The sequence below is a fragment of the Chiloscyllium plagiosum genome, unplaced genomic scaffold, assembly GCF_037043375.1.
Source record: "Chiloscyllium plagiosum isolate Xiang-an unplaced genomic scaffold, Cpla_swu_hap1 HiC_scaffold_8, whole genome shotgun sequence".
NCBI lineage: Eukaryota > Metazoa > Chordata > Chondrichthyes > Orectolobiformes > Hemiscylliidae > Chiloscyllium > Chiloscyllium plagiosum.
The window spans coordinates 23988773-24014916 of NW_028270146.1; the positions used below are offsets into that span (position 1 = coordinate 23988773).

The 26144-nt window shown below is 41.5% G+C and overlaps 1 protein-coding gene across 1 annotated transcript in view; it reads left to right on the top strand.

The window, feature by feature from the left end:
• Positions 1-19387: 19387 nt before the first annotated feature.
• The window catches only part of LOC122553954 (cation channel sperm-associated auxiliary subunit beta-like), a 49988-nt gene continuing 43231 nt past the window's right edge, over positions 19388-26144 (top strand). Inside the window, exons 1-2 of the mRNA XM_087989517.1 lie at positions 19388-19540; positions 24269-24379. Coding sequence (XP_087845643.1) covers positions 19388-19540; positions 24269-24379 — 264 coding nt within the window. The remainder of the gene's footprint in view (positions 19541-24268; positions 24380-26144) is intronic.

The window sequence follows — 26144 nt, forward strand, 5'->3', positions numbered from 1 at the left end:
TTCAGCACTCTTTCTAGTTTAGTAACATCCTTCCTTTCGCATGCTGACGAAAACTGAACATAATACTCCAAGTGCTGCCTCACCAACGTCCTGTACAACTTCCCAACTTCTATACTCAATGCCCTGACAGATGAAGGCCAGTGTGCCAATAGCCACCTTCACTGCCTTGTCTACCTGTGACTCCACTTTCAGAGAACCATGCACCTGAACTCTAAGGTTCGTATGTTCCACTACACTCCTCAAAGCCCTACCATTCACCATGAAACTCCTACCTTGAGTTGACATTCCAGGACCTCATACTTATCGATATTAAACTCCATTTTCCATTTCTCTGCCCACATCCCCAGTTATCAAGGTCCTGCTGCAATTTCTGATAATCTTCCTCATTGTCCATGATACTGCCTAGTTTAGTGACAATTTTTCTCTTGTTTTCATTATAATTTTTATTTGCAGTGGTGTTCATGAAAAGTGAAGTATTTACAAGTTAACAATAGAAACTTCATGAGTTTTATTGCAGGTTTTAAAATTTCATTCATAAGAAAGACTTCATGCTAAATATAATTATTTAATCTGACTGTACTGGTTAACATTGGAATAGATTTTATGAATTCAAATTCCTAATCTCAATGTATAGACATATCAAGAATGTTCATTCTGCTACAGATTTCTATCTTGCCTTGCTTCCAAAGTTTCTGCTTGCTCTTAGATTTTCAGTAATTGAACTGTGAGTAATGATATGGAAGATGTACAGATAATTTGGATAATCTATTTGTTTCAACAGATTATGGTTTTGAAGCTGATGATTTTGAGAAGACAGTGGTTGTTCCTGGATACAGTAGTTTTCTGATAGTTAGAGTAAATAGCAGCAATCTTGTCCTGGCATATGCTACAATGCCATTGCTAACTATTTACTATGTGTTAATTGAAGGAGAAAATTGGTTCCTTTATGACTTTAGCTCCCGAAATGGCACATGGAGAATTTATGAAAATGAATGTTACACCTGGATTGAGGCTGCCAACAATGTGCATCTGAATCCTTTTGTACTTTTGGATCTTAATGATACAGTCAACTTTGAATTCAAATTTACAACGAGGAAAGCAGGTTAGAAATTTTAGTGGAATTTGTCATATTTCCTAAAACACTGAAAAATGAAATTAAAAGTTACCGAACTCCAGCTGTGTTCAGCCATTTATATTTTTTCTTTTCCTTTGATATCTATCTTGATAAATTTGTTGCATTTTAAACAACATTGAAAACAGATAACAACCTACATGTGTAAGAAAATTCATTGTGAAAGTGCCATGTTTTACAATGCAGTATTTCTTATATATAATGTAATTATTTTCATTGATAAATGTCCATGTAACATTAGCAGTTAAGAAGATAATCATGCTACCATTGGTCTGAGCAGGATGTGACTGCAGCTTTCCCAACATACTGAATTTAGAGAGTGGAAGGAAGGTAGCTTCTTTAAATAAATAATTTTTTTGTGTGAATGGGCAAAAGTTAGCAGCAGATTTCTAATGTCTACCTGGGAGTGAAGGTTATTCCTCTGATCTTAATAGTCTCCTGTGTGGTACATCAATATGATTTTATGTTTAAATGTTGGTTATTAAAGTAATTTTTACTATAGAATTTTAACTATTACTGTGAAGTTATTTATTTAGAATCAAAGAGCTGTAGAATCATCACCACACAGAAAGAGACTATTTGACACGTCATTTCTATGCCAGTTCTCTACAAAAGTAGCTCAGAAATTGAATATCAAGTAGGTTTTTGTTGCTGTCGAACAGTGAAGATTATACTAATCAACTGCAAATCAACATAGATAGGCTAGCAAGGCAATGAAGTAGCAGATGGAATTTAATGCAGAAAAATATGTCAGGTGAGGCATTTGGTTCAAGGGATAGAAAGAGGCAGATTAGACTTAATGACACAATTCTAAAGAATAAGCAGGGACAGAAGGACCAGGACATTCACGCTTTTAAGATCTTTGAAGTTGGAAGAGCAGCTTGTTGGAGTAATTATCAATGGTTCAAAGAGGAGTGTAGGGAAGCATGTCAGGAATAATACCAGGCCTACCTAAAAATGAGGCATCATCCTGCTGAAGCTGTAATGCAGGACAATGTATATACTAAACAGCAGAGGAGCAGCTGATGGACAGAGCTAAGTAATTCCACAGGCAAAGGATCAGACCTAGATGAGATGGTGGCTTGGTAGTAATGCCATTGGAGCTAACAGCAAGAGGCCCAGACAATGCCTCAGGTGCCACATGAACAAATCCCACAACAACAAATGGTGGGTTTTACGTTCATTTAATTAATACAAAGACTGAATCTTGAGTTGGAAGCTAGTTTCAGGATCGCATTTATGTTTTCTTCAATGAATTATTTTTATAATGTCCTTCAGAGAAGGGAATTTGCTACCCTAACCAGGTCTAGCCTACATGTGACTCTAGACCGTTGACAATGTGGTTGACTTTTAACAACCTTCTGAAATAGTCGAGAGTGTGATGCTGGAAAAGCAGAGCCAGTCAGGCAGCATCCAAGCAGCAGGAGAATCGACATTTCGGGCATAAGCCCTTCATCAGGAAGCCCAAAACGTCGATTCTCCTGCTCCTCGGATGTTGTCTGACTGGTTGTGCTTTTCCAGCATCACATTCTCAACTCTGATCTCTGGCATCTGCAGTCCTCAGTTTCTCCCAGCCCTCTGAAATAACCCAATAAACTACTCAGTTGTAGCAAGCTGTTGTAAAATCATACCTATACTGACACAATAGCAGCTACTAGGTCAGCTGGGCATTGCAGGGGGCAGAGTGTATTATCATCCCGGTAATGATTTGTTTTTATTTAGATAGGTTTCTGTTGACCTTTTGTTTTAGTGTCCCACCAGTATTTATTCAATCTGTTCAATGTCTATTTAGAAAAAGCAGTACAATAGTCGTACCAAATGGATTTCAGCAGTTCAAGATGGTGACTATCACTTTCTTCAAGTAACTTGGTAGAATTTCACTCTCATCTTCTGGCAGCAGTGGCATTGAGGCAGCTGCTTCTATCATAGAACATAGAACATAGAAGAATACAGCGCAGTACAGGCCCTTCGGCCCTCGATGTTGCGCCGATCCAAACCCACCTAACCTACACTAGCCCACTATCCTCCATATGCCTATCCAATGCCCGCTTAAATGCCCATAATGAGGGAGAGTCCATCACTGCTACTGGCAGGGCATTCCATGAACTCACGACTCGCTGAGTAAAGAACCTACCCCTAACATCTGTCCTATACCTAACCCCCCTTAATTTAAAGCTATGCCCCCTTGTAATAGCTGACTCCATACGTGGAAAAAGATTCTCACTGTCGACCCTATCTAAACCCCTAATCATCTTGTACACCTCTATCAAGTCACCCCTAAACCTTCTTTTCTCCAATGAAAACAACCCCAAGTGCCTCAGCCTTTCCTCATACGATCTTTCTACCATACCAGGCAACATCCTGGTAAACCTCCTCTGCACCCGTTCCAGTGCCTCCACATACTTCCTATAGTATGGCGACCAAAACTGCACACAATACTCCAGATGCGGCCGCACCAGAGTCTTATACAACTGCAACATGACCTCAGGACTCCGGAACTCAATTCCTCTACCAATAAAAGCCAGTACGCCATATGCCTTCTTCACCGCACTATTTACCTGGGTGGCAACTTTCAAAGATCTGTGTACATGGACACCAAGATCCCTCTGCTCATCCACACTACCAAGTATCCGACCATTAGCCCAGTACCCCATCTTTTTATTACTCTTACCAAAGTGAATCACCTCACACTTAGCTACATTGAACTCCATTTGCCACCTTTCTGCCCAGTTCTGCAGCTTATCTATATCCCGCTGTAACCTGCCATATCCTTCCTCACTGTCTACAACTCCTCCGACTTTCGTATCATCCGCAAACTTGCTCACCCAACCTTCTAACCCCTCCTCCAGGTCATTTATAAAAATGACAAACAGCAATGGTCCCAAAACAGATCCTTGCGGAACACCGCTAGTGACGGCACTCCAAGATGAACCTTTGCCATCAACTACTACCCTCTGTCTTCTTCCAGCCAGCCAACTCCTAATCCAAACCTCCAACTCACCCTCAATGCCATACCTCCTAATTTTTTGCAGTAGTCTACCATGGGGAACCTTATCAAACGCCTTACTAAAATCCATATACACCACATCTACCGCTTTCCCCTCGTCCACCTCCTTAGTCACCTTCTCAAAGAATTCAATAAGGTTTGTGAGGCACGACCTGCCCTTCACAAAACCATGCTGACTATCCTTGATCACATTATTCCCATCCAGATGTTCATAAATCCTATCCCTTACAATTCTCTCTAAGATTTTGCCCACAACAGAAGTGAGACTCACCGGCCTATAGTTACTAGGGTTATCCCTACTCCCCTTCTTGAACAAGGGAACCACATTTGCTAGCCTCCAATCTTCTGGCACTACTCCTGTAGACAACGAGGACATAAAAATCAAGGCCAATGGTTCTGCAATCTCCTCCCTTGCTTCCCAGAGAATCCTAGGATAAATGCCATCAGGCCCAGGGGACTTATCTATTTTCACCCTTTCCAGAATTTCCAATACCTCTTCTCTACATACCTCAAAGCCATCCATTCTACTTAATTGTGACTCAGTACTCACATTGACAACAATGTCCTGTTCCTGATTGAATACTGACAAAAAATATTCATTCAGTGTCTCCCCAATCTCTTCAGCCTCCACACGCAACTTCCCACTACTATCCTTGACTGGACCTATTCCTACCCTAGTCATTCCTTTATTCCTGACATACCTATAGAAAGCCTTAGGGTTTTCCCTAATCCTACCAACTAAGGACCTTTCATGTCCCCTCCTTGCTGCTCTTAGCTCTCTCTTCAGGTCCTTCCTGGCTACCTTATAACTCTCAATCGCCCCAATTGAACCTTCACGCCTCATCTTTACATAGGCCGCCCTCTTCCCTTTATCAAGGGATTCCAATTCCTTATTAAACCACGGCTCCCTCACACGACCCTTTCCTCCCTGCCTAACGGGTACATACTTATCAAGGACACTCAATAGTTGCTCCTTGAACAAGCTCCACATATCAATTACGCCCTTGCCTTGAAGCTTACTTTTCCAAGCCACACATCCTAAGTCATGCCTCACCGCATCATAATTTCCCTGCCCCCAGCTATAACTCTTGCCCTGTAGTGCACACTTATCCCTCTCCATCACTAGAGTAAAAGTCACCGAATTGTGGTCACTGTCCCCAAAGTGCTCACCTACCTCTAATTCTAACACCTGGCCTGGTTCATTACCCAGAACCAAATCCAGTATGGCCTCACCTCTTGTTGGCCTATCTACATATTGTGTCAGGAAACCCTCCTGCACACATTGGACAAACACTGATCCATCTAACGAACTTGAGCTATAGCTTTCCCAATCAATATCAGGAAAGTTAAAGTCCCCCATAACAACCACCCTATTACTTTCACTCTTCTCTTGAATCATCCTCGCAATCCTTTCTTCTACATTTCTAGGACTATTAGGAGGCCTGTAAAAAACTCCTAACAGGGTGAGCTCACCTTTCCTATTCCTAACCTCAGCCCAAACTACCTCAGATGGCGAGTCTTCATCCATCGTCCTTTCCACAGCTGTAATACTATCTTTGACAAGCAATGCCCCACCTCCCCCTCTTTTACCCCACCTCTGACCCTACTAAAACATTTAAACCTTGGAACCTGCAATAGCCAATCCTGTCCCTGTTCTACCCATGTCTCCGTAATAGCCACAACATTGAAGTCCCAGGTACCAACCCACGCTGCAAGTTCACCTACCTTATTTCGTATACTTCTTGCATTGAAGTATACACACTTCAAGCCACTTTCCTGTTTACAGGCACCCTCCTTTGAAATTGATGCCATGTTCCTAACCTCCCTACACTCCAGGTCCTGCACCCTAAAGCTACAGCCTGGGTTCCCATGCCCCTGCAGAGTTAGTTTAAACCACCCCCAAGTGCACTAGCAAACCTCCCACCAAGGATACTGGTGCCCCTCAGGTTCAGGTGCAGACCATCCTGTTTATAGAGGTCCCATCTTCCCCAGAAAGAACCCCAGTTATCCACATACCGGAATCCCTCCCTCCTGCACCATCCCTGTAGCCACGCATTTAACTGTTCTCTCTCCCTATTCCTTGACTCTCTATCACGTGGCACGGATAACAAACCAGAGACAACAACTCTGTTCATCTCTGATACAGAGGACTCACCAATGTTTGATGGAGATGGTGAGTCCACAGGTTCCTGCACCATTTCTGACGATTCCAAGGGGCAGAGAAAGTTTTGTTCCTGCACCATTTGAGAATTTGCGGCTTTCATGTAGTCCATATATTTATTTCATTTGGTTGTACTTACCTGAACTTTATACGTTGCTGGTGCGGACTTCACATTAATCATGCCTGTTACCCATTTCTGTGATTCTTACTCCAAATTTCTTTCCCTGTTACAAAATGTCTCTCTCACTTGGTGCAGGGTCTTGGGAGGGGCATTAGAGTTCCCAATGCTGTTTCACGCCTCACCTCCCATTGACAGTTTGATATCTAGTGAGGCTGTAAGTTGTTTTCTCAATCCAGCCTTCAGTTTTTGGACTACTCTTTTTGCCAGACTATTAGATGATGGGTGGTATGGTCCTAATATGTTGAATCCCATTTGACTTTAAGAAATAACCAAAGTCCATGCTGGTATATGATGTGTTGTAAAAGATGCATGCAATGTTTCTTTCATCATCCCAATGTTTGATGAATGGACTGGATGCATGGCCAACCACTTTGCCTAGGCATCTAAAATGACTAAGAACATTGAACCTATGAAAGGGCCTATATTGTCGACATGCAACAGAATCTGGATAGGCTGGGACTTTTACACTGGAGAGTTGAAAGTTGAGGGGTGACCTTACAGGGGTTTGTAAAATAATGAGAGGTAAAGATAAGGTGAATGGCAGGTGGGGGATTTAGATTACTTACAGTGTGGAAACAGGCCCTTTGGCCCAACAAGTCCACACTGAAGAGCAACCACCCAGACCCATTCCCTTACATTTACCCCTTCACCTAACACTACAGGCAATTTAGCATGGCCAATTCACCTGACCTGCACATCTTTGGACTGTGGGAGGAAACCGGAGCACCCGGAGGAAACCCACGCAGACACGGGGAGAATGTGCAAACTCCACACAGACAGTTGCCCGAGGCAGGAATTGAACCCGGGTCCCTGGCGCTGTGTGGCAGCAATGCTAACTGCTGTGCCACCGTGCTGCCCTTGGGTGGGAGATTTCAAGACATATTTTAAGGGTGAGTGGAAAAAGATGTTTAAAAGACATGGGAGGTAATTTTTTTTATACAGAGAAAGGTTCTTATGTGGAATGAACTTCTAGAGGAAATGGTGGATGCAGCTACAGTTACAACGTTTAAAAAATATTGAAATAAGTACATGAAAAGGAACTGTTTGGAGGGACATGGGACAAGTGCAGGCAGATTAGTTTAAAGTTATGGTTGATATGGACTGGTCAGGCCAAAAGGTTTGTTTCAATGCTTTATGACTCTATGATCGGGTCTTGGTTCTGAATTTCCATGAGGTCAGGCCAGTGAGAGGCTGAAGACTTCTGATCTCTCTGTGCATGCAGTTCCAGCATCGGCAAGGTAACTGGGTATATCCGAAGTGGTCCTGGGCACTACTCTCATTCACATGCTCTCTGGGGATCAGGTCTCTCCGATGTCAGGTCACAGTGGGATCAGGTCCTGTTCCCACTCTGGTTGGGCCTCTGTTCCAGGTTTCCACGAGGAGGTCGGGCTTGTGAGAAGCCAGTAGGCCCTTGATTCCTGTAGACTTACAGTTGCAGTGTTAATAGTTGGGCCTCATCAATCAGAGTATCTTCAAACATAAAAGTAGATTTAGGAGAACATTGTTAAAAAATTGAAAGCTAGAGCTTATCTATGAGATCCTTTTCAAGCCTAACCATTTTTTTAGGAGTTGATGCAAAGGTACCAAGATGAACTTTTCACAATAATTTACCAACCCAAGAAATGACCTAAGCTCCTGGACAGATGTGGGAGCCAGGGTACCTTTGATCACCTTCTTCCAATGGATATAGCCCGGTTGACTCTGTAGCCCAACATGCAAGGTGGCCTAATCTCCTTCGATAGTCCTGAGATGTTCCTGAAAGTATCCAGGTATTTATTTAGGACTTTTCAAATTGAAAAATGTTGAGCCAATCTAGGTGAATCTCTCACAACCATTAAATTTGGGGCTAAGCCTTTTACTATAATCAATGGTAACTGAACCATAAGAGACCGGAACTAAAGTTGTACCCGTCATCTGTAAAGGTTCCCCAGGACATATTCCCAGTCTAGGTGAGGTGTTGCACAAAGTTAAGGGCTGGTCTCCAGAGAAAATTTATTTTAATTTATTAGTTTTTGTTTTAAATTTGGTTCTGCAATCAAGTGGTATTCCCTTCATTCACAGGAACTAACGAAGGTGTCCACTTCCATTGGAATACCCTGCAACTTGTATTCTTCACTTTCTGCATTTTCCAATGATAAAGCCTGATGTAGCGCCTGTCTGAGGTCCACTTAGCCTTTGGCTAGCAGGCGTTTTTGCATTGTTACATCATTATAATCCACGTCATCACCACTAAAGTAACTCCACAAGGCCAGTATCCCATCACAAAGTCCCCCTTTATTTATATACGGGCGGTCCTTGACTTTTAACACTGCGTCATACAGAGTCACGCACCAGAGTGCAAGTATCTCTGACAGGTAGCCTTTTTTTAATTTTATTAAACAATTACAAAACATTTTACAAAACAGTTTACCAAAAAACAGTTAACATTTACAGCTGTATACAAGAGACAGCAATTTAACAAGGGAGAGGAGCAGCAAAACCAGGCCCCAAACCCTACTGTTCAATCAGTTTACAAGGAAATGAGGACAAACCCCAAATCCCAGTTTCAAGCATGACAAGACAGCAACAATGACATTTGTACATAAAAAGATAATCCAGTTACATAAAAAACCGTGCAAGGCAGCCTTTTTTTCCCTTTTTTTCTTTTCTGTTCACCCCCACACTACCGCTTAACTGCGGTAGTGCTTATTTTTTTCCCCAGCACCCATGTTGTGTGTGTTCAGGTGTGAGACACAGTGAAAGAAACAAGGTGCAAAAATCTTTATTCAGTTTCCACCACCAGGAAGAAAGGAAACACCCGAGTAGCCAGTGACAAGCAGTGCCCTTCACATCAAAGGGCAATGCTGTGTGATCAAACAGTGAAGGAAGGCAGCCTTTTTATATGTCAGCCAGGGCTCCCTAATTGGACCAGATTTATAGCCCCAATAAGGAAACATATGTTCTATGAGGTCCAGCTGGCTGACCTTGTTAAGATCACTTCAAGGATGATCAATCTCCTCTCCTCCTATGGTTCCCAGCATCAAAGGGATCCACTGTCAACCAACTTTATTAATTACAAATGATATCAGCAAACAGCTGAAGGTTGTGAAGACAGCAAATATGGGCCCTAATAACATGTCAACTATAGTACTGAAGCCTTGAGCTCCAGAACTGACCACACTCCTGTTCTAATACAGCTACAACACTGATTACAACACAAGCAATGTGTAAAATTGTACTTGTGTAATTATGTGTAATTATGTCAGTAAATACATTCTAGACATTGATAGTCAAATCATTACAAGCTCAATCATCAGCAAGGTGATGGAAGGTATCTTGACAATATTTACATAGCAATATTAAAACTCACTGAAAATGAGTTTGGAGTTTTGGATTTTGAGTCCTGTCCTCATTATGGTCTTTGTCAAAGAGTTGAATTCCAGGGGTGAGATGAGACTAACATAAGGGCAGTATTTGATTGAATGTTGAATCAAGGAGATCCAGCAAATTGAAGTCAATGGAAATCAGAGGAAAACATTCCACTGTTTGGGGTCATATCTGCCTCTAATGTAGATAATTGTGGCTATTTGTTTCAGCCCTGAAACATCACAATAAGAGTTCGATAGGTAGTATTCTAAGATATTCAACTGCTCCATTGATTACGTTTTCTTTTGTACTTGCATGCAAAAATACCTGGGCAACATTTAAGCTTGAATTAATGATTGGCAAGTAACAATTGTGCCACACAATTTTAGGCAATGATTATTTTCATCAAGAGAAAGATACTGTTAGGGGCTGGGTAGCCTTTCAGGGGAGTATAACAACAGCAGCCTGGCCTGTGGCACAACTGACTCTGCTATAGAGCAGGGTCAGGCAAAGTTAAAATGAGTGAGTGTAGTAGGAGACCCATGAGTTACGGGCACAGACAGGCCTTTCTGTGGCCACATTTGAGACATCAGGATGCTATGTTACCTCCCCGGTGCTGGGGGGTCAAGGACATTTCTGAGCATGAAATTCTTAAGGGAATGCGTGAGCAGTCAAAGGCCATTCTGCACAATGATATAGGTAGAAAGAGGAATGAGGTCCTGCATGTGTGACTACAGGCAGTTAGGAAAGAGGCTGAAAAGCAAGATTACTATCAGTGACATGAGCTAGTGAGACGAGGAATATAAAGATACAACAAATGTATACATGGCTAAGAACTTGGTACAAGGGGCAAGATTTCATGTTTTTGAATATTAGGACCTCTTCTGGGGCAGGGGTGACCATACAAGAGGGATGAGTTGCACCTAAACTGGAAGAGAACCTTCATAGAGAGGTTTGCTAGTGCTGCTTGGGGTGGTTTAAATTAGACTTGCAGGGGGCAAGGAACCAGAGCAGCAGTTGGCAAGTGGAGGGATTGAGAGGAATATAGATGTTAGGACCAAATATTCTGAAAGGAAGGACAGGCAGAGACAGGTAAATGAACACTATGCGACTGATAGGCTGAAGTGTGTTTATTTCAACGCAAAGAACATTAGGGTAAGACAAATGAGCTTAAAGCCTAGATCAGCTCACAGGAATATCATGTTGTGACCAGTACAGAGATTTGATTGAGAGAAGGATAAAACTGGCTACCCAATGAGCCAGGGTTTCATTGTTTTAGATGAGATTGAGAGGAAGGTAAAAGAGGTGGAGAAGTTGCATTACTAATTAGGGAGAATATGCACTGAGAGGGATCTTAGTGGGCTCATCCACTGAGGCAGAAAGGGTAGAGTTCAAAAGTTAGAAGGATGCAGTAGGATTATACTATAGGCCCCAACAACCACTAAGACATTGAGTAACAAATATGTAGGCAGATTATGGAAAGATGCAATTACAATAGGGAACTTTAACTTCCCCAATATTGACTGGGATTTCCTTAAAATAAGATACTTAGATAGGGCAGATTTGTTAGGTTCATCCAAGACGGTTTCTTGAAACAGAATGCAGATAAGAGAAAGTGAGGACTGCAGATGCTGGAGATCAGAGTCAAGAGTGTGGTGCTGGAAAAACACAGCCAGTCAGCCAGCATTCAAGGAGCAGGAGAATCAACAGAACGGCTGATGCCCGAAATGTGGATTCTCCTACACCTTGAATGCTGCCCGCCCTGCTGTGCTTTTCCAGCACCACACTCTCGACAGTATGCGGATAGTCCAACTAGAGCCTGGCCAGGTGACTGATCTTTCACTGATAGCATTTTGGAAACAGTGATCACAACTCCTTAAGTTTTAAAATAGCTATGAATAAGGATAAGTCTGGACCTTGCAAAGAGGAACTAAATTGGGGGAAGGTAAATTATAACTGTATTAGGCAGGAACTAGGAAGAGTTAATTGGTAGTAGCTGTTATTGGATAGGTCTACATGACATATAGGAGTTGTTTAAAGACCTACTGATCATAGTTCAGGACCAGCACAGAGGCAATTAGGAACGGACAATAAGTACTGGAAATGCTAATGCTGCTGTAGAACATGATAATTTTAAAAATAAAATCATATTTATGAAGAAGAGTGAGCTTTCTATCAAGCTGAGCTACACCTTGAGCTGGGTGTACTTGATCCTGTATATAAAGCAATCCAATATCCTACACACACATCCTCTTTACCCATCTTTGCAAACGTATGATAGTCATAATTTCACATATGTATTGTTTCTTATACTAGGTTCACAAGTGTTTAAAATTACTGTTGGGAACCCACATCTGATACAAATATCATCCAAAAGTAGATGGGATGAAACTGGTCTCAGTATCTTAAATCTTGTTGTTACCAGCAATTTCAACCTTAGGGTAAGGATGTTTGATTGAAATAAGTTGCAATTGATTAGGTTGTCTTAAAATGCTGACTTCATTTAATAGTTTTGCACAGATACATGTTGCAATTTATCTGAAATGATGTATTTTTGGGTAATGCAATATTCATGGAAATGAAAGATTTTAAAACTATGAAAATTTTGGATGATCAAATTTCCACCAAAATGAGAGATTTTAGTTAGAAGGCTAGATTAGAGAAATTGTGGTTGTTCCCCTTGAAGCAAAGGAAATTAAAGGGACGTTTGAGATACATCAAAAATTTAAACAGATTAGAAATGATAGACAAAGAAAATATGTTTCCATTAGTTGATAATACAAGGACTAGTGAATACCAGTTTTGGGCTAGAGATGCAGAGGGATCTGAGGAACAACTTCTTTACACAGCAGGTGTTGATGACCTGGAACTCACTGCCTATGTGGGTGGTGCAAGTGGCAATAAGCAATTATTTCAATATAAAATTTGATAAACACTTGAGGGAAATAGAATTGCATAGGCATTTTCCCTACTATGCTCTGCCTGGCACTGGTTACCTGGCCACATGGATGTTTTCCTGGTGTTGGAAAATATTGAATTAAAGTAAATTTCACATGGTGTTTTTATTGACTTCAGCACTTACACGACACAGGTGCTGTGGGGAAGAATAAGCTGTAAGGCAGTAATGTAGAGGTATACAAAAAAATTAAATAGAATTGCAGAGCTTTACAGATGGAATAGTGAATGTGTGTGATTGGATTTCTCTAAAATCATGGACTTAATGAACATTTGTCCTTTTGTGTCAAAACAATTCAATGATTATATCAATCTGACTACTTGCATCAAGCTGCTATCAGACTCAGAGGTCTTCGAATGGCCTTATTTGAGTCATCCTCCAAGAAGGACAGACAATTACTCATTAACTTGGAGACAGTAAGGACTGCAGATGCTGGAACACAGTCAATAGATGTGAAGCTGGGAAAGCACAGCAGGTCAGGCAGCATCCGAAGAGTAGGAAAGCCAATGTTTTGGGCCAAAATCTTTTGTCAGGACTGGGGAGAGGAAGGAGACCCCAGAAGTAAATAGAGGGAGGAGGTTCGATTGGGGGAAGGGAATGTGGGATGGTGATGGGTGGATACAGGTAGGGCTGGATATGGGATAAGGCTTGGGGGTGGAGGGATTTTGAAGATGGTGAAGTCAATATTGAAGTCACCTCCCCTCTTACCGCTGTCCCGTGACTTCCTCGTCGACTCTACACTCCCCATCAACTTCTCCAACACATCCAGTACGTTTCCCTCCAACCATAAAGAGGTACAACACCTACCCATATACCTCCCCTCTCAACTCTGTTCAAGGCCCCAAACAATCCTTCCAGATCCGACAGAGATTCACTAGAACTTAATCCAACCTAATTTATTGTATGCATTGCTCCCGATGTGGTCACCTCGTTATTGGAAGGCCAAATGCAGACTCAGGGACTGCTTCACAGAGAATCTGCACTCTGTACGCATCAACTAACTTGACCTTCCATTTGTTCTCCATTTTAATTCCTCCTCCTATTCCCCTGGCAACATGTCCATGCTTGGCTTCTCCACTGTTGGAGTGAGGCCAAACATAGGAAGAGGAGGAGCTACACCTGATATTTCACCTAGGGAGCTTACAGCCCAGTGGCCTCGGTATTCAGCAGCTTCAAAATATCTCCACCCCTGGCCTTATCCCATATCCAGCCCTCCCTTTTGCTTCCCTGACCTGACCTAACCTGTCCATCTTCTTACTCACCTATGTGCTCCACCCTTCCCACTGACCCATCACAATAACCCCTTGCTTGCATCCACCTATCACCATCCTACCTACTCTTCCTCCCAGCCCCATGTCCCTCCCTCTGTTTACTTATGGGGTCCCCTTCCCTGCCCAAGCCCAACAAAGGATTTTGACCTAAAACATTGACTTTCCTGCTCCTCAGATGCTTGTCTGACTTGCTGTGCTTTTCTAGCTTCATATCTATTGACTCATTACTCATTGAATTAGATTCAGAATTAAATTTTAATGAGTTCTGTACTCAAGTGTCCAAACATATGAGTACCATAAAAAGTATACAAAGGTGCCATTCACTCGCACCAGTTTAAAATTTTAAAAAGCAGAGAAAATAATTTAAAAAGCAAAAATCTAAAAAACTTCCAGATCTTCAATGCTTCTTGCAGGTGACTCAGCTGAAGTTACCTAATTACAAGTGTCTGTTTGTCACCAGTTTCTGAAAACTAACTTCTGTTCCCACTATTTTAGGGATATACCACAATCTTGGTAACTATACCTGAGGCATCACTTCTGTGTCCAGTCACTTGCCTCGCCATTATTGTGCAATGTAGCTGTCCAGCTATAAAAGCAATCGTCTATTTGTCACATAAGTATGTCAGTGAGCATGAATGGTTGCATGGACTATCTGCAAATTCAACAAGTGAATTTAATTTTTTGAAGGAATTACCTGTAAGTAGAAAATTAATTTGTTTTAGTTATGAAATGATTGTGTAGTAAAATTGTATTGTTAAAATTCTTTCATATCGAATTTCCTGTTACAAGAAGCACTGTTGTTCTCTGAACCCTAAATGTAATGGCCCTGATCTCCCAAGGAATGCAAGTTGCAAAGAAGTTGTGAAGTGGCTTCAAGGGAATTTAGATGGGCTAAATGAATTGACAAGAACATGGCAAATACAATATATTGTAGAAAAATGTGAAGTTATTCACTCGAGCTGGAAAGGAAAATGCAAGTATTTTTTAAATAATGAGTGATTAGGAACTGTTGATGTACAAAGGGACCTGAGTATGTTTCTTGATAAGTCAGTGGAAGCTAACGTGTAGATCACAGAGTCATACAGCATGGCAATAGACACTGCAACCCAATTCGTCCATGCCAACCAGGTTTTCTAAACTGAACTAGTTCTATTTGGCTGTGTTTGGCACATATCCCTCTAAACCTTTCCTATCCATAGGCCTGCCAAATGTCTTTTAAATGTTTTAATTGTACCCACCTCTACCACTTCAGCTGGCAGCTCATTCCATACACACACCACCCTCTGAGCGAAAAAGTTGCCCCTCCGGTTCCTTTTAAATTATTCCCCTTTCACCTTAAAACTATGCCCTCTAATTTTGGATTCCCCTACCTGGGAAAAAGATCTTGGCAATTTACCTTATCTCTGCCTCTCATGCTTTTATAAAGCTCTATAAGATTACCCCTCAGCCTCCTAAGCTCCAAGGAATAAAGTCCCAACCTATTCAACCTCTCTTTATAACTCAAAGCTTCCAGTCCCAGCAAAATCCTTGCAAATCTTGTCTGCACCCTCTCCAGTTAATAACATTCTTTCTATAGCAGGCCACCAAGAATTGTATGCCATACTCCAAAACTGGCCTCACCTATGTCTTTTACAGTCACAACATAATATCCCAACTCCTATACTTAATCCTGTGACTGATGAAGGCAAGCACGCCAAATGCCTTCTTCACTACCTTGTCTACTTGTGATGCCACTTTCAAGGAAATATGTACCTGCACCCCTAGATCTCTCTGTTCAACAGCACTCCTCAGAGCCCTACCATTAACTGTATAAGTCCTGGTTTGTCTTACAAAAATGCAACACTTGCATTTATCTCCATTAAACTCCATCTGCCATTCCTTGGCAGTCTACATGTCGAACCTTATCGAAGGACCTTCTAAAGTCCATGTAGACAATGTCTACTACCCTGCCTTCATCTATCTTCTTGATCCCCTCTTCAAAAAACTCAATCATGTTTGTAAGAGATAATTTCTCATGCACTTAAAAATGTGTTGCTGGAAAAGCGCAGCAGGTCAGGCAGCATCAAAGGAGAAGGAGAATCGATGTTTCGGGCATAAGTCCTAATTTCTCATGCACAAAACTATGCTGACTATCCCTAATCAGTCCTTGCCTTTCCAAATGCATGTAGATCCTATCTTTCACAACAGCTTACCTACTATTGACACCAGGCTGATCGGTCTGTAGTTCCCTGGCTTTACTTTGCGGCCTTTCTAAATGGCACAACACTTTTTGTTGATACTCATTCAGCTGCCACACAATCTCGAGAGGAAGAAGCATCAGATAAAGATGAAAGAGAGTGATGAATGCCTGCATCTATAGCCTTCACTGTCATTTCTTCAGTCATCTGAAAGACAGTGCAGGACCTAGCGAGTTTGGAGATTTGTAGCTCAGGTTGAGGTTCTGGGCGTAAGTTTGCTCGCTGAGGTGGAAGGTTTGTTTTCAGAGGTTTTGTCACCATATTAGGTAACATCATCAGTGAGCCTCTGGTGAAGCACTGGTGATGGTGCTGTAATTTCCTGTTCTTTTTCTCAGAGAGTGATAGATAGGACCCAAATCAATGTGTTTGTTGATAGAGTTCCAGTTGGCATGACATACTTCTAGGAATTATCTTGCATGTCTTTGTTTGGAATGTCCTAAGATGGATGTGTTGGTCCAGTCAAAGTGGTGTCCTCCTTCATCTGTATGTAAGGATAGTAGTGATAGCAGGTCATGTTGTTTTGTGGCTAGTTCCTGTTAGCTAGTTTTTTTGCCTGTTTGTCCAAAGTAGTGTTTGCTACAGTTCTTGCAAGGTATTTTGTCAATGACGTTCATTGTACTTGTTGCCTGTATAGGATCTATAAGTTCATTAGCTGTTGTTTTAGTGTGTTGGTTGGTTTGTGGGCTACCATGATGCCAAGAGGTCTGAGTACTCTGGCAGTCATTCCTGAGATGTCTTTGATGTAGGGGAGAGAGGCTAGGGTTTCTGGGCACGTTCTGTCTGCATGTTTGGCTTTGTTGCTGAGAAATTGATGGACTGTGTTCATTGGCTTCCAGTTCTTTTTGAATATGCTGTATAGGTGATTTTCTACTGCTCCTCATAGGAAAATGAACCTTCCAACTCAGCAAGCAAGCTTACATCGAGTGCAGGAGCTGATTGTGGATGTCCCACATCACTATCTCTGAACTCATCTCTTGGATCAGGATTTGCCCTCAGAAAGACTAGGTGGTAATTCTATTCCAGTAGCCATCAAGATCATAGCGGCCCTGAATGGTTATGTCAGCAAGTCAGTTCAGGGAGAAACTGGGGACCTGTGTGGCATCCTTCAAACCTCACCTCATAAATGCACCCATGATGTTGTGATACAATTTTTTTCTGAGCACATCTTCTCATATCCTTCATGATGATAAGAGTCAAGCAGCTACTGCAATGGAATTCTCCATTATCATAGGTTTCCCTCAGGTACAAAACATGATCAATTGTGCACATATTGCTTTGAGAGCACTCTGTCAGCAACCTGCAGAGTTTGTTGACAGAAAAGGCTTTCACTTCTTCCTTGGTCAAATTATGTGCAACCATCAGTGCCCAATTGTAGAGGTCTGTGCTAGATAACCTGAGGTTTGCTGACTCTTACACACTAGAGAACTCATAGGTTCCTGCATCTTCCCAGGGTTCTTCCCAGGGTACTCCCTCCAAACATGGCTTTTTAAAAACCCTCAGCCTGATACAGAACAAGGATACAACACTGTTAATGCTTTGATCAAAGGTCATAGTGGAACAGACCATAGGCCTCCTTTAGGTGGAGTTTTGATACCTGAGACACAGTATAGCGCAGAAAGATGGCCCATCAAATTGTGGCATGCTATGCCCTTCACAGCTGGAGCTATTATAGAGAGGTGTCCTGGATGTAGGTACAATGGGGGAATTATGGCAATCTTCTGAGATTGAAGATAAGGCAGTGGGTCAGGACATTGACCAGGAGGGTCATCCAAGAAAGCATGACAGAGCAATGCATCTTCGAGCCGAGAGGTCAGAGAGAATCATATTGCAATTAATTTCCAAAACAAATGAAACTGGGCTTTGGTTTAATTTTTTTGTCAGATTCTATTAATCTGGCAAGCAGCACCTGCTTCATGCAAAAGACAAATGGACTTGATCATTTTTGTGGTTCTTGTTACTTTTAGTTCTTGACCTTTTTAAGTTGCTGAATATATATAAGCCCGGTGGCACAGTGGTTAGCAGTGCTGCCTCACAGCGCCAGAGACCAGGGTTCAATTCCTGCCTCAAGCAACTGTCTGTGTGGAGTTTGCACATTCTCCTCGTGGCTCCGGTTTCCTTCCACAGTCCAAAAATGTGCAGGTTAGATTAATTGGCCATGCTAAATTGCCCATAGTGGTAGATGTAGGGGAATGGGTCTGGGTGGGTTGCTCTTCGGCGGGTCGGTGTGGACTTGTTGGGCCGAAGGGCCTGTTTCCACACTGTAAGTAATCTAATCCCACATTAAAATATCTAAACATAACATATCCAACACTACCGTTGTGGGGTGGCAAAGCAACAGTGAGGAAATGCACTAACATTGCATGGTGCTAAGGTTAGATAACTCTTACGACATCTATCGGAATATAATATCCAAATATTGTGCAGTGAAGTCCCTCGGTAATAGTCACCAAATTGTGAGGAGTCCTGAGGAATTTACTTGTAACCCTTCAAAGTGTACATAAACTATTAGGTTCCCTTGAAATGCTTGAGCATCCTCCAGGACAGTATTAAACATGCAAGAGACAGATGACTACACTATGAGGGAGAGCGAAAATGTGAACTGGCCATTGTGCATCTCCCAGCCTTGAATGACAGTACAGTCACTTGAAAAACTGATACTTAGGATGAACATTTCCAGTGATGGTGTGTGGAATAATTGCTGATTCTGTAAATTTGAAATGAGGGGCACCAGGCACCAGTATGACCCCCATACATAGTCTTTTATCTCCATGTTGTCCACATTAAAGTATGACATCTTGGCTGCAGTTCTCAATGTCATGCTTGAAATATCCATGACGCTACTAATACTAGTGGACTCCTTGATCCTTCATTCCACTTTACTGAGCGTTGTTGGCAAAGCTACCTGTTTTTCCTGTGCCTGTCTCTGCAGGCTGACCAAGTCATTAGAAGCTGATAACAACAGCATATTTTCTGACTGGCATTGAAATGGCCTGGCTTCTGGCAGTCCTTTGAGTCCTTGGCCATCTCTGGAGATACTTCAATGATGAGCTTTCCAGATTGCACTCCTGAGTCTAATCTAGAAAGAGTGCCCAACAAAATGGAAGTCTCTAAGCTGGTGGAAGATGCAAGTGAATGCCTTTGTGGTGCATCCTCTGATGGCTCACTGGCTTCCTTCTTAGGAATGGAGATCTCCAGTGCTGGACTCATTGCGCTGGGTTGGGTGCATGCCACTAGTGCCTGCATGAGGAAAGTGAGTAAATTATTTGTCAAAGAATGTTCAGATTAATGAATTAACACTGGTGGTAATGAAAGAGCAGCGCTGCACAGCTTAATTAAACATTCTGGATAGGTTGCCCATTAAGGTCACTCCATCCCTATATGACTGACCCTGCACTTCTCCAGGCAGACCTTTTATTTCTCCTTATAAGGACTGGGGGGTCTGATGTGCACCAAGCCCATTCCACCAGACTTGGAACACTTGGTTTGGTTATAGGCCAATAATTTATTATTCATACATGGGACATGGGCATCACTAGCTGGCCAGCATTTATTGCTGGTCCCTATTTGCCTTTGAGAAAGTAGGGGTGAGCTGCTTTTTTGAACCACTGCTGTACATTGACTCCACAATACCATTAGGAAGGGAATTCTAGGATTTTAACTCAGTGAAGAAGTGATGATATATCTCCAAGTCAGAATGGTGAGTGGTTGCAAGTGGTAGTGTTCCCATACATCTGCTACCTTGTCAATCGAGGTGGAAGTGGTTGTGTGTTGGAAGGTGTTGTCCGAGGATCTTTGGATATTGAGAGTTAAGTGATGGTAACACCTTTGAATGTCAAGGGGCAGTGGTTAGATTGTCTTTTATTGTATAATGTCTTTGCTTGACATTGTGAGGTGGAAAATTACTTGCAACTTATCAGCCCAAGCCTGGATATTGTCCAGATTTTGTTGCATTTGAACATGGATTGCTTCAGTATCTGAGATGTCATGCATGGTGCTGAACATTGTGCAACCATCGGTGAACACTTCTGACCTTATGATGGAGGGAAGGTCATTGATGAAGCAGCTGAAGATGGTTGGGCCACGTGCACTACCTTGGGCAACTCCTGCAGAGGTGTCCTACTGACTTCCAACAACCACATTTTCTGATGTCCCAGGTATGGTTCTAACCAACAAAGAGTTTGTCCCCCTGATTTCCATTGATTCCAGTTTTGCTAGAGTTGCTTGATGTCAAGGGCTGTAACTCTCACTTCACCTCTGGATTTTATCTGCACTGAGAGAAAGGGAGGGACTGTGTATAATGGAAGTGAATGTAAGTGCAATTAGTGGTGCTGAATGAACAAGAGAGTTGGGTGCCACAGTGAGTGAATGAGGTGGAAGTGCAGGTGGCAGGACAGATTTTTAGTTGAAGACAATAAAACATAGGAGCAGAAGTAAGCCATTCAGTCCATCAAGTCTGCTCCACCATTCAATGAGGTTATGCCTGATCTGATGACATTGAACTTCACTTTCATGCATTTTCCCCATGACTCTTTATTCCCTCACTGATTAAAAATCGGTCTGTCTCAGCCGGTAATATATGTAATGACCCGCCAGCCTCAGTAACCCTCTGCAGTAAAGATTTCTGCAGATGCACTACCCTCTGACTTTAATATTTGACCCCTTCTCTGAGATTATGCTCTCTATTCCTAGACTTTCTCAAATGGGGAAACAAACTTTCTGCATCTCGCTTGTCAACAGAGCAACATAGAAAATAGGAGCAGGAGTAGATCATTCAAGCTGGCTCCACCATTTAGTCTGATCATATTAATATGGTCAATATGATATGGTTAAGTCTCCTAAGAGTTCTGTGTGTTTCAATAGGGTCACCTCTCAGTCTTCTATACATTTTGGGAGGATCAGCTGGGTGAGGGCTTTTCTGTGGACACCATGCATGAAGTATTGAGAGTTGTGGATGTGTATGCGGTGACACAGTGAGTGAGTTGTGGCCCTATAAGTGTGAATTTACAGAGAGAATGTGATGGCACTTACCATTGTGGAATGCAAAAGATCATTGAACTTTACTCTGCACTGCTGGGCATTGAAACCATGCAGCAAATCCAACCAGGCTGGCTGGATTTGATGACATGGCCTCCTTGGCCATAACAAGTGACTGCATTCTTCTTTACTCCCCTGTCCACTAGCCCTTCCAAATCCCTGTCTATGAAGTAGAGATCTAATTTAACATTTCTTGTGCCAAGCCATGAATACAGAGGCCTAAGCACTACAATGTGAAGGTGAGTTCCTGGCTTCAAGCATCTGAAATGGAGTGCAGCTTGTCTTTAAATATGCCACCAGAGGTACGTATGCCAGAAGGTCTTGCCATTGGTTGGCACCTCAGCCTCTCTGGGCCCAAGATTCCCCAATAAATGCAACCAGCATTTGGTTGCATTATTAATGAGGTGAAAGCAGAAGATTGCATTAGAATGTTTGCCTCGTCTGTGGCATGATGGTTAGCTTGAAAGTCACTCATAGGAGGAACATAGGAACAGGAGTAGCCCACTATATCCCTTGAGCCTGCTCTGCTATTCAATGAGGTCATAGCTGATCCGTGGTCTAACTCCAAATGCCTGTCTCTGGACTATATCCCTTGATAATGCTTTATAAAAGCTTGTCCATCTCAAATTTAAATTCAATAATTGAATTAGAATCAACCCACCATTTGGGGAAGATAATTCCAAATCTCCAATACACTTTGCACATAGAAGTGCTTTCTAACATCTTTCCTGACTGACCTAGCCCTAATTCTTACATTATATCCCCTGGTTCTAGAATCTTCATCCAGTGGAAAAATTTTATCATTATCTACCCTGTTTTTCCCTGTTAATATCCTGAAGATGTATATTAGATCACCCCTTAACCTTCCAAATTCTAGAGAATAAAGGCTTAATGTGTCTAATCTCTCCTCATAACTTAACCCCTGAAGTCCAGGCATCCTTGTAAACTTCCTCCAGACCCAAAGCACTCTTCTTAAGGTGTGGTGCCCAGATCTACTCATTGTACTCGAGGTAGGGTCTCTAGGAGTTTTGTATATATTGCAGCATAACCTTTGCATCCTTATACACCAGCCCTTTAATAATGAAGGCCAGCATTCCAGTAGCCTTCTTGACAATTTTCTTCACTGGCTTGTGGCATTTTAAGGAGGTCTGCACCTGAACCCCCAAATCTTGATGAACATCTGCTGTACTTAGTGCCTTCTAAAAAATGTCCTGATCTATTCTTATTAACCTAAAATCGATAACCACATACTTGCTTATATTAAAATCTGTCTGCCACAGCGTTACCCACTCATCCAAACTATCAATATCCTGTTGTAATTTTATGCTGTCGTCAACACTCTCTACAATGCTACCCAATTCTGTGTTGTCAGCAATTGTGGATATTTGCCAATATTCAAGTCGTTAATGAATATTGTGAATAATTGAGGCCCCAACACAGTTCCCTGTGGGACACCACTAGTCATGTCCTGCCAGTTAGAGTACTTACGTATAATTCCAACTCTCTTTCCTGCCACTCAACCATTTTCCAATCCATGTTACTATTGTGCCCTCAATTCCATGAGTTTCTACCATAGCAAACAGTCTTTTGGCTGTGTGAGACTTTTATCAAAAGCCTTTTAGAAATCTATATACCAACATCCATTGACTTACCTCTGTGCATCCCTTTTGTCACCTCTTTGAAAACCTCAATGAAGTTTATCAGGCACAACTTATTCTTTTCAAGAGTCCCTGCTGACTCTTAACTGAAATTTTTCAGTGACCCTGTCCTTGACTAGAGACTCCAAAAATTTCCCCATCACAGATGTCAGGCTAACTAGTCTGGTTTCTGTCTATCGCCCTTCTTTAGAGGAATTAAATGATCAACTTTCCAATCCAGAGATAAAACTCCTGAATCCAGGGAACTCCAAAAGGTTATGTTAGAGCATCAGCAATGTGCTCTCCTATCTTATTTAACATTTATGGATGAAAACCATCAGATCCTGGGGATTTGTTGCTCTTCACTTTCATTAACTTCCGCATTAAGTTTTTTTTAGACCCTGTCGCTGATCCTTGTAATTTCTTTGGGACTTCCAGCAAGCTACCATCCTTTACTGCTGCGAATTCTGAAGCAAAATAATCATTCAGTGTGTCTGCCATTTCTACATAATCATTGACAATATCCCCACTCTCACCCTCAGTGGGCCAATAGTACTCCTAACCAGCCACTTTTCATTTATATAACTTGCCACCATACGTTATCTACAAATGGGAAACTTAGCCCATTGTTTTGTGTATTTTGTTCATTTGTTTAAAATTATATTTGCTGCCACTTGTTAATATATTTAGTGAAGACCTCAATAGTAACAAAAAAGAAAAATAAAGCTCATAGTCTGTCTAATCAGATTACTCTCTGATTTACAGTATCCAGTATTGCTATAAGCTGGGATCATAATACACATAATTATTCTTTATTTAGATAAAAATGTTCTTTATGTTTTGCTATGTGAATCCGGTCACTTTCACTGTATTCTAATCAAATGTTTGAAGATTATGTACAAATGATCAGTTATGATCTTCCATTCAGTAAGTACTACCTTGGTGTATGACCAAGTTCAATCTAGGTTACCTTTTGATTGATTAAGTAAGGATGGAAGTGCACTCATACATTACAGGTCAAAGTAACGTTTAATGAGAAAAGAAACACTGACATTTGCTGCAGCACAACAGATGTAGTCCTGATGACAAGATAGGGAAACTGAACCTGAAAGAATGTTCACATGTCAAATCAAATTTAGGACATGTGAATAAATCAATCTTTGCACAGAGGGTGATGAACAGCAGGTTGGATTGAGATAGGACAATGGGCTCACTTGAGAAACAACTAGAGACAATAATAAGTTGATTCTGAAAGAAAGGTGGAAGATGTCCTAACAGAAATATTACTTTTATTATATTTACAATAGGTGAATTACAGACCACCATCCACATTTGGAATAAATCTTCCTGTGTCTGAAAATATTTATAATGCTGACCCAAGCAAACCAAAATACCGAAATTTTTATGAACTTTCAAAAGTAAGTAATTTGTTTAGAAATATGATTTAAAATAAGATGTCAGTAAGTGTCAATTTTTAGTTGTCTGTTTAATATTATTTAACAATGCTAGAAATTATTTAACAATTGTTTAATAATTGTTAAATAAACAATTATTTAACAGTTGCTAGAAAGAAGTGATAAAAATAATGGGACACCCTCTGCAGGACATTAAGAATATACATAAACAGATCAAGCAACTGTTTTCTGTGATATATAATCAGATTGAAGTGTTATGGGCTGAATTTTACCAGAAACATGTTAATTTTGGCAAATTTCATGGAGGATTTCTCTCTATAATATCTCTTAAGTTTTCTTACTCTATATTTTGAAAGTCACCTCATTGGTGCCGGGCTCGCACAAATTTCCCTCTTACCACAAGCAGAGATTCTCACCACTACCAGGATTTTAAGTGATTCTCCCCCATACGCTTTAGTCCCTTTAGCCTGAAGAACTATATCTAACCCCTTGATAACATTCAATGTTTTGGCCGTAACCACTTTCCATGTCAGTGAATTCCACAGCATCACCATTCCCTGAATGAAGAAATTTCTGGTCATCTCATCTATGGCAAATATCCTTTGTATTTAGCAAGCAAGTGGAAGAACATAAGATTAGATTACTTACCACACAATCAGTCGCCTGAGTCGGGAATTGAACTTGGGTCCCTGGCGCTGCGAGGCAGCAGTGCTAACCACTGTGCCACCATGCCGCCCACATGAAGTTCAATGTAATCAAGCAGAGTCAACATGGTTTTGTGAAAGGAAAATCATGTTTAACCAACTTATTGACTTTAGATTAGATTAGATTAGGTTACTTACAGTGTGGAAACAGGCCCTTCGGCCCAACAAGTCCACACCGACCCGCAACCCACCCATTCCCTATATTTACCCCTGCACCTAACGCTACGGACAATTTAGCATGGCCAATTCGCCGAATCTGCACATTTTTGGACTGTGGGAGGAAACCCACGCAGACACAGGGAGAATGTACAAACTCCACACAGTCAGTCACCTGAGGCGGGAATTGAACCGTGCTAATACTGTCAAATGTAATTAAATAAAGAAGGAGAGACATTTAGATTTTCTTTAACTTAACAATGTAGTGGTCTTTGTTGAAATGCTTTGATAGCAACACTTTAGAGCTTGAAAATGTTAACTCTGTTTCTGCGTCCATGGACGCTGCCAGACCTGCTGAGGTTTCCAGGCATTCTCTGTGTTTAATTAAGTTTCTGTGTTTACTGAATTAAGCCTGAGATTGATGTAGCATTTATGTAAATGCAATAGTGAATATCATTATCCTCATCACTATTTTGTAGGTAATTTTGCGGCATACACTTCACTAGTACAACAAGTATGTGTTAACTTGTAGATATGTTATCTATCCTCATCTTCTGGATCTCTTATTCCTTTAACATTGTTAACCACACCATCCACTGCAGCAATTCATCAAAGCTTGTTTGACAGTACCTTCCAAACCTGTGACCTTTAACACCTAGGAGAACAAGGCAGGGTATGCTACCAATAATACTGAAAACCAGTACACCAGACTTGCTGTACTCCTAGCCAAACAATTTTACAACATCAGCATCTATCCAGAGATGCAGAAAGTTGCTTATCTATGTCTTGTACACAAAAAGTAGGATAAATCCAACCTGGCCAGTTCCTGCCCATCAGTGTACTCTCAATCTTCAGTGCAGTGATGTAAGGTGTCATCAACAGTGCTACACAGAATATAGAACATGGAA